Source organism: Microtus ochrogaster, unplaced genomic scaffold (assembly GCF_000317375.1).
Source record: "Microtus ochrogaster isolate Prairie Vole_2 unplaced genomic scaffold, MicOch1.0 UNK98, whole genome shotgun sequence".
Taxonomy (NCBI): Eukaryota; Metazoa; Chordata; class Mammalia; order Rodentia; family Cricetidae; genus Microtus; species Microtus ochrogaster.
The window spans coordinates 1,156,371-1,166,249 of record NW_004949196.1 but is presented as its reverse complement, the minus strand read 5'-3'; the positions used below and the strand labels follow the sequence as shown (position 1 = coordinate 1,166,249).

The following is a 9,879-nucleotide window of genomic DNA, read 5'->3' as shown; positions in this document are numbered from 1 at the left end:
GCTAAGAAATCTGTAGGAAGACAAGCCTACCTTGACCTGAGCAGCTAGGCTGTCGATTCCAGTGATTCTGTTCACTGTCTGGAGATCTTCAGTTTAGATGAAAGGCAGTTTTGCCTAGTGTTCGTTCAGCACTTGGCAGTTGAAGAAAATTGTGTATGGGTGCTGTTCTGTGCCCATTTATCTTCTGTCTTCTTTGGAGGAAATAGAGTACTGCTAGAGGCCAAACTGTCTCTTTTTGTTATGAAGAATATTTTAATATTTAAGCATTTAAATGCCATATTCCCCAAATCTCTGACCAGTTGAAGGCTGTTTATCAGGTATAAATGAGTAGACAGATTCTACAGTATGGAATCTATCTGGGGAGCTGGGTCTGAGCTTGACTGTACTGGCTCTCAACTTAACAGGTAAAGCAAGGTTGGATTAAGAGACTTAAAAGTACACACCAATTTAAAACATGAGACTTATTGCTTTGTAGTCTTGAATGAGATACAATGAACAGACAATTACAACATTTAACAATAAACATAGGTGCATTTAAGTTACATGTATGCTCACACACACACACACACACACACACATACACACACAGTGAAACAGGAATTGGGTAAAGTGGATGCTTTGGAAGGCCCTACTAGAGCCGTGCACAAAACACTCATGCAACAGAGTCAGCACCAGGGAACCAGACAGGGAATACCTCAGTGAAGATGGTGGGACTTGATCACCTGACCTGGCTCTCAGTTAAGATGGCAGTGAAGTCACCTGACCTCAGTCAAAATTGTGTCAGTCATATGTTGTATGGAGAAGTCACATTTTTTTGAGTCGCGAGAGTTTTAAACAAGAGAGACCTAGAGGTGTGATCTGCCCTGTTGCTGAGCTGCTGCACCAAAGTCATGGTGGGGAGCAAAGGCTGGAATCGAAGACATCTGCCTCCTAGATCTGACTAATCTTGTCATTTCCACACTAGGGCTAGCACCAGTAGGGATAGTTTAAGGAAAAGCAGGGCCGGTGGGACACCAGCAGAGCTGATAGGCTGAGGGTTTATATTCCATAGCTGAAAATGTGAAAACCCGCAAAAACAGTGAATGAACACCACAGGGCCTATAGAAGGACATCTTGTCTCTACAGGCAGGGTGTTGAAGCCCAACTGGCCCCAGTCTGGGTGACTCGGAAGCCAGAGAGGCTAGAGGCTGCTCTGAGTAGTCTCTCATGGCTAGGAACACTTACAATTGGTTGAAAAGAAAAGAAAAGGAAAAAGAAAAATCCGAGGGACTCTGGGCCCCAAATTGAATGCACTGCACAGTGTGTGCAGTGCTAGTCCAGGAGGACCAACCCTAGATCATCCAACCATGTTTTTAGCTATGGGAAGCAACCATAGATGAATGTCAGTGAAGGGCTTAACTGTAGCCGTGAAGGCTAGGGTTGGGGGCTGGAAGGGGAAAACTCATCACCAAAACTGCTCTCCAGCCTAAGTTCCTTCCTTTCCATCTTTCTCCCAAAGAGGCAGCTTCTGCCTCCCTCCCTTCTCCTCACTTCCCCCCTTCCCCCTCCTCTCTCTTCTCTCTCTCTCTCTCTCTCTCTCTCTCTCTCTCTCTCTCTCTCACTTTCTCTCTCTGCCTCTCTGCTCTTCTCCCTTTTCCCCTTCCCCACTTTCCCTTTTCCCTCCATAACCCACTAAATAAATACCCTCTTTCTCTGCATGACATCCCTAATAGGTCTCTGTCTCTCATCCACCGTGGCTAAGGCTCCTCATGGGACCGGCTGCCTGCATGGCCCACCGTGGTCTCATGCCCGCTGCTCACTACTGCCACTCAGGGACCTGCAGCATTTATTTTTACCATAACACATCTAAGGGCTTGGGTGCTGGACTGAGAACTCATATCTCCGCTTCCTACCTGTGAATGCCCTGTGACCAAGCACCTCACACACTTGCCACCATGCCCTCCCTTCCAAGAAGGACAGTACCCTGCAACAGTAAACCTTCCTGCCTTAAATGGCTTTGGTCAGTCTATTTTACCCCACTGATGAGAAGAGTAAGTGCCACACTAATGAGACACTTTGGAGACTGAAACAGTGTTCTAGTTAGCTTTAGCTGCCAACTTGCCACAGCTGCTTTGAGGGAGTCTAACTTGAAGGATGACCAGACCAGACTGACTTGCAGCCCTGTCTGAGAGAGACTGTCTTGACTGATAATGCCTGCTATGAATAGCTCCATCCCTAGACAGGAGGTCCTGGGCTGTAAGAAAGCCAGCTTGGCCCTAAGCTCATTCTTCATGGCCTTTGCTTTAGTTCCCAACTCAGCTCCTGCCCTGTCTTCCATCAGTGATGGACTGTGACCTGGAAGTGCAGCCAAACACAAATCCTTCCCTTCCCAAACAGCTTCTAGTCAGGTTGTTTGTGACAGCAACAAAACCAAACTAGGACATAGGTCATGACAAATACCTACACCAGGGCAATGGGGAAATGACCCTGGGTAAACCAGAGGGCAGTTGTTCTATGCGGCAGGCAAAGAAAACTCAGCCGGTGTCTGGCACATGTCAAGGGCTCCAGTGCAAGCAATGATGTCCCTGCAGGAAACAAGGTGACAGAAGAAAGCCAGCTGTCCCCCAGCACACCAGGGCCAAGGACTGTAGGATTTTAGCTGGATTTTTAGAGAGTATATATGAAAATTGTTTCCTTTGCTCAGCACAATGTGGAAGGAGGGAACTCAAAATATTAGCTTCTATTACAAGAAAAGCAAATCAAGAAGGGTCCACAACCCCAGAGAAGCTAGGTGACAAGGAGGATCCTAAGAGAGACATACATGGATTTCCCTGGGAAGGGGAAATCAACAAGATCTCTCTAGTAAATTGGGAGCATGAGGGAGGGAGAAGGGTGGAAGGGGAGAGAAGAGAGAAGAAGGGCGGGGGAGGAGAACATGAGTGAACAGGATGGCCAATTGGGGGAAGGACAGAGGGGAGGACAAGGAAAGAGATATCTTGACAGAGGGAGTCATCATGGGATTAGCGACAAGCCTGGTGCTAGGAAAGTTCCCAGGAATCCACAAGGATGACCCAAGTTAAGACTCTAAGCAATAGTGGAGATGGTGCCTGAACTGGTCTTCCCCTGTAATCAGGTTGATGACTACCTTAATTGCCATCATAGAACCTTCATCCAACAACTGATGGAAACAGGTGGAAACCCACAGCGGAGCACTGGGCCGAGCTCCCAGAGTTGAAGAGAGGGAGAAGTGATAATACGAGCAAAGGGGTCAAGACCATGATGGGGAAAAACACAAAAACAGCTAATCCAAACTAATGGGAGCTCACAGACTCTGGCCTAAAAGCTAGAGAACCTGCATAGGAGCAAACTAGGCCCTCTGATGTAGGAGACAATTGTGCAGCTTGGGTAGTGGGCTCAGGATTTATCCCTAGTGTGTGAACTGGCTTTTTGGAGCCCATTCTATATGGAGGGATACCTTGCTCACGCTAGATGTGGTGGGGAATGATGTGGGAGGTCCTTCTGTATATGTGTTGCTTTTATTGGTTAATGAATAAAGAATCTGCCTTGGCCTGTGATAGGGTAGAATAGAGGTAAGTGGGAAAAACTAAACTGCATCTGAGAGAAAGAGGCAGAGGCAGAGAGACACCATGTAGCTACCGCCGGGAACAGATATGCCAGAACCTTGCTTGAAAGCCAAAATCATGTGACAATACACAGATTAATAGAAATGGGTTAAATTAAGATGTAAGAGGTAGCTAATGAGAAGCTAGAACTAATGGGCCAAGCAGTGATTTAATTAATACAGTTTCTGTATGGTTACTTAGGACGTCTGGGTAGCCAGGAACAAACAAGCAGTCTCCTACAACAAATTGGCACTCCAATGTGGCTGACTAAATCCACATAAAACCTGAGAAAGTTTAGAAAAGAATCCTAGTCACAAAAAAATCAAAAGTTTAGTGCAACTTCTTGCTCTGTTTGCTAGTGGCTTCTTTAAAAGAGGTCTTCCTGATTCCACGGTAGCGAAAATAAAAACAAAAAACCATTTGTTTTTGAAACAGCAGGTTCCTGGTCCGTGCTGCCAGCACAAACTTTGGCTCTTTTTTGGGGTTGATAACCTGCCACCCACTTCAAGTCCAGATGCTTATGTGACCACTCGGAGTGGGGAGAAAACTAGCTGAGACCATGCCCAGGGCTCAGCACTCCCTGCCTGAACAGGTGGTGGGATGGAGCCTGCTAGGTGTGGACAAGCAGGAGAGCATGGTGGATTCCCACTGCCATACACAGAGATATTTCCAGGCTGTGCAGTACACTGCATGGCAGATTTAGCTATTACTCAGATAAAAAGGGTTTATATGCTGCACAGTGCTACCCAGAGTTGAGGTAGTGAGGACGGCTCCCACCTGGTGGTCCTAGAACCTATGATGAATTACCTCCACCATATATAAAGCCTGAGAGAGGCGGAGCCAACACCCAGGGCCACTAATACCAAGCTGCTTAGCATTTTCAAAGCTCTCCAGAACAGAAAAGGTTTATAGATATGTAATAAGGACAGATTCAGACATAAAAGACCTCTAGATGAGACACGGTGTGTTTTAAAAATGTACATAGGCTTGGAAGAGAGAAGAAAAAGAGTATAGAGAGTTATAAAAAGAAGTAAATAGTTTTTTAAAAAAATAAAACAAAGTCTTTAAAGAGACAGGGTAAACTTGTAGAAAAAATAATAGGAATAAAGAAAAATAAGCCATGTAAAGATGGAAAATACACAGAAAGTCTGGATTATGTATATTACTGTGTTTTCTTTGAATTTTTTAACTGTGAAGGAGCTAAATACAGAGAGACATTCATTGTATGGGCTGATAAGTTAAACCAAACATAAAGGCACCTTGACTTCAGAATTTGAGTCTAAGGATATGTTACTTTAGAAAAAAGGTTCTGTTTTTGTTTCCACAGAAGATGAGAACCTGTAAATTAATTCCAGACTAATGTAGTTTGATACACCAAGACCTTCTGAAAAGTAGCCATGAACACCCTCAAATATTACTTCACCCAACGAAGAGTAGGAAGCACTTTGGAGAGAACTACACCCAAATTCCCAAATATTGTTTATAAATGTTTGTTTACATTTAAAGGGGGATAGATATGCTAAAGAGATTTGCAGTGGTATGGATCTTGGTTTGTTGATACAAATTATAGATCAATTTATATACATATTTCTGCTCTTGATTAAAGTATTGTGTTTGTATACCTCATTTAAAAATACAATGTATAATTAAGAAATATAGGTTAATAGATAATCATCTATAATAGTCAAGCTTGTAGCCATGCTAGCTAATATATATATATTTCAGTTAGATAATCTTCAAATCTTTCAAAAACTACAGAATATGGAATTTAAAATGTTTTAAAAACTTAGGACTTTTCATGACAATTAGACACATCTGCTCCTGACAGCACCAATTACTTCAAGAGGAAGATGGGCATCGAAGAGGCTCCTTATGGAGTTTGCTAGCCATTTGGGCAAGAAACTGCTCTTGCCTGGACTACTTAATGAACTAGACATGCAGGACTCACAGAAAAAAAAGACTGCTGAACTTGCCTAATGGTGAGATCATCTTCAGGGTTTCTGCTTCAGGAAAGAGTTTGCCAGACATTCTACAGGACACGGAAGAGAGCAACTGATGGACTTTGCCATTACAAGGCAGAACAGATCTTCAAATTTCCTGCTTTATGGAAAAGTCTGCCAGATACTATGGGCCTGTCGGCTGAAGATTTGATGCCCTAACAATACAGAAGAACTTTGTTTGACTGTCCATACAATGAGATGTCTCTGTCAATTCTAGAGTTTTGGAAGTTGCTTACAATGAACTTCCTGTTAACTTAGGTAATATTATATCCTTCTAGGGTCTTTGGTGGAGTTAAAGAATAGATAGTTATAGTTTTCCTTAGTTATGATAAAAGATAAAGTAGATATAAATATTTTAACTGCAATTCTTGCTTGATACCTGTTTTGTTATATGTAATTTTACTATGCTAAATTTAAAACCTTTTTTATTTAAACAGAAAAGAGGAAATGGTATGGGAGGTCCTTCTGTATATGTGTTGCTCTTATTGGCTAATGAATAAAGAATCTGCCTTGGCCTGTGATAGGGTAGAATAGAGCTAGGTGGGGAAAATGAAACTGAATGCTGGAAGAAAGAAGGAAGAGTCAGAGAGACACCATGTAGCCACCACCAGGAACAGACATGCCAGAACCTTGCCAGCAAGCCACAGCCACATGGCAATACACAGATTAACAGAAATGGGTTAAATTAAGATGGAAGAGCTAGCTAATAAGAAGCTCTAGCTAATGGGCCAAGCAGTGATTGAATTAATACAGTTTCTGTTTACTTATTTCAGAAGTCTGGGCAGCCAGGAACAAACAAGCTGTCTTCTACAACAGGGGAGGGCCTTGGTCCTGCCTCAACATGATGTGACCGACTTTGTTGATTCCCCATGGGAGGAGCGGGTGGTGGTGCAGTGGGGAGGTGTTGGGGGAGTGGGAGGAGGGGAGCGAGGGGGAACTGGGATTGGGAGGTAAAACAAAAAAGGAATGATGATTTAAAAAAAAAAAAAGTCTGTTACTTAGGCAGTTCAAAAAGCTGAGGCAGGAGGATGACAAGTTGAAGGTCAACCTGGTCTAGAATGAGTTCAAGACCAGTCTATGCTACAGAGCAAGACCCTGTCTCAAAGATTTTAAAGTGACTAAAAATGACTAGGGTTGTGGCACAGCAGTGGAGCTCCCTCCTAGAATCCCCTAGTGGAGGCCAGGGGCGTGGTCGGGGTGCAACATCACCTAGAATTCCCCAGTGAGGGCCAGAGGCATGGTCAGGGTGGAGCCCCACCTAGAATCCCCCAGTGGGGGCCAGGGGCATGGTCAGGGGTGCAACCCCACTTAGAATACCTCAGTGAGGGGCTATGGTGTGGTCATGGTGGAGCCCCATCTAGAATCCCCATTGAGGAGCTCAGAAGTAGTGTGTCTGCCTACAACGCTAGAGCCAAGATGTCCATCTTCAGCACAGAGGACAGAAAAGAAGGGAGGGAGAGGTGTAGACTTGATCCCTGTAATCCCAGCCCTGTAAGCACAGCACTCCCTCCTGCTAGGAGGAATCCCAGGTCCCTCTCAACCTATACTGTAAAAGGCTGAGAAAGGTGACATTGCTGCAGAGTGAACTGTTGTCAATGAGCACCCACCCCGTGGCTCCCCTTACAGATGGTCTGGAGCACACCAATGCCTGCTCTTCTCATTTTATTAGAAGCAGTTGCCTCAAGCCCCATCTTCCTTGGGGCCTTCGAGACAATCAGTGTGTTATAAATTAACCATCCTTCATCCTGGGAAGCCTGCCAGCTGGCCACTGGCTGTCTGCTCTCCATCCGGAAGCTCTGCCACCGAGGACTGTTCATGGCCCCTCGACCTTGCCAGCGTCCTAGGCTCAGCGTACATCTGCCTCTCTCTATGTCCTGCAGGGCACCAGGCTCAGCAGTATTCAGAATAGTCTTCCTCCACATAGTTGGCAGGGAACCAGCCAATCTGGAAGAAGAAGAGAACCCCATGAGGAAAACTAGTCATCTTCAGTCCTCATCACAGTAGACTAGAGCCCTCCTGCCTTGGGACCTTCACACCTGTACATGCCCAAGGATGGCCCTCCACCTTTCACAAGTCTCTGCTCATATGTAAGTAAAGCTTTCCAGTTACCCTGCCAAACATAGTAAGCCACACCCACTCCACACACACAACTACCACCCTTTCCTTGATTGTTCTCCAGAGAACCCATCAGCATTATGTAATCAAGATGTAATCGTGAATGATTACATATTCTGTTTATTGACAGGATTAATTGATAAGCCAACTCCCCTCCCCCATCACAATATAAGGTTGACAAGGGTGGAGGGTTTTGTCTCCTACTCACCAGACTCCCAAGAGCCTAGAACAGGCTCCAGTGCTCAGTAAACACTTTATTAATATTTCTTGTAATGTTGAGAAGACAGATAGATAGATGGGTGAGTGGGTGAATGATGGATGGTTGGATGGATGGATGGATGGATGGATGGATGGATAAATACATAAATGGATGATGGATGGATAGATAAGTGGGTGGTGGATGGATGGGTGGATGGATGGATGGGTGGGTGGATGGATGGATGGATGGATGAATGAGTAGGCCAATGGATGCATAGGTGAATGAGTGAGTGGGTTGATGAGTGGGTGAGTGGATGGATGGGTGGGTTCTGAGCAATGGATGAACTAATGGATGATGGGTTCTGGGGGATTGAACTCAGTCTTCAAATTTGTAATGAAAGCACTTTACCAGCTGAGAACCTCTCCGGCCTGCTGGCTGTCATTCTATCCATTTAAACTTTTCATTCCGCATCCACCTAGTCTCTCATCACCCTAATGTCTAGAAGGGTGGGTGAGGAGCTCCCTCAGGTCCTATTTCCTGTCACTATCCTGTCCACTCCCTGGTGTGACTGTCTGGTTAGAGGTCCACATGATCTCACTAAACATTGTTTCATAAAGAGAGCAATTATATAATGCTCCCTTTGCACCCAGGAAAATCTCTACTCATAGTAGTATCTCAATAAATAAATGTGGGCAGGGAAAATATGCTAAATCTCAGTGTCCTTTTGATCCTCTGACTAGGGTTGAGCATGGGAGCCACACTTTATTTCCCCACAGCCAAGCCACACACCACATACCCCACCTAGTCAACCATCCCCCCTCCTGCCTCACCCGGCCATAGATCTCCCCACGCCACCAGCCTTGCTGTCCCTTCTTGTTGAGGATCTTGATGATGTCACCCTCCTTAAGTGACAGTTCTGATCGGTCCCGGGCACAGAAGTCATAGCGGGCTTTGGCGGTGCCAAAATATTTGGTGCTTCCAGCTGTGAAGAGAAAATGAGACACCTAAGCATCTGAGATAAACACCAGGCATCATCTTGGGACAGTGCAGAGAGCAGACATGCTCTCTGGATGGTGTCACCTAGATGAAGGGCTTCTGTGATAGTTAACCTAGGATAACCTGAGAAGAGAGTCTCTGAGAGGGATGTCCGCATTGTGTTGGCCTGTGGGCGTGTCCATGGGGTTGTCTTAATAAAGCGAATTGATGGGGAAGATCCAGCCCACCATGAGTGGCACCATTCCCTAGGCAGAGTGTGTGTGGGGAGGGGTCTTAGGCAGAATAAGAGTGGAGAAAGTGAGCAGAGCACATGTGAGCAAGCACATAAAACACTGGAGAAATGGCTCAGTGGTTAAGAGCCCTGCCTATGGTCCTGAGTTCAATTCCCAGCAACCACATTGTGACTCACAACCATCTGTAATGAGATCTGGTGCCCTCTTGAGAAAGAGTCCTGGTCAGTCGTCCTCACCAACTTAGACCATGAAACCCACTATGGACAAGTTCAACAGAACCGCCGTATATGGGCTGCCCATGCATGCTTCAGTATTGTCGGGGCATAAAAGAAAAAAGAAGACCATCATACCTGGTGAGACCAGGTTTTAAATCATTTTAATAGTGTTTTATGTACAGTCGATTTCTGCACATCTGACTCCTTAACCTTCATATTTAAGCCCAGATACACAGAGAGAGTTGATTATATTTTAAAAAGTAATTAAGAGTGGCTGGAGAGGTGGATCAGGGATTCAACTCCCAGTACCCAATACCATCTGTAACTCCAGTTCCTGGAAATTCAACACTCTCTTCCGGATTCTGCGGACACTGCACTCAAGTTCACAGAGCCATACACAGACACACGTGTATACACATGATTAAAAATTAAAAACAGGCCTGGTGATGGTGGTGCACGCCTTTAATCCCAGCACTCAGGAGGCAGAAGCAGGTGGAGCTCTGTGAGTTCGAGACCAGC

At 45.2% G+C, this 9,879-nt stretch overlaps 1 protein-coding gene across 1 annotated transcript in view; it reads right to left on the bottom strand.

Annotated features, from left to right (window-relative positions):
• Positions 1 to 7,256: 7,256 nt before the first annotated feature.
• The window catches only part of Vav1 (vav guanine nucleotide exchange factor 1), a 42,495-nt gene continuing 39,872 nt past the window's right edge, over positions 7,257 to 9,879 (bottom strand). Inside the window, exons 26-27 of the mRNA XM_005371130.2 lie at positions 8,747 to 8,898; positions 7,257 to 7,546 (exon numbers count right to left, since the gene is read on the bottom strand). Of these exons, the coding sequence (XP_005371187.1) occupies positions 7,493 to 7,546; positions 8,747 to 8,898 (206 nt within the window). The 3' untranslated portion in view covers positions 7,257 to 7,492. The remainder of the gene's footprint in view (positions 7,547 to 8,746; positions 8,899 to 9,879) is intronic.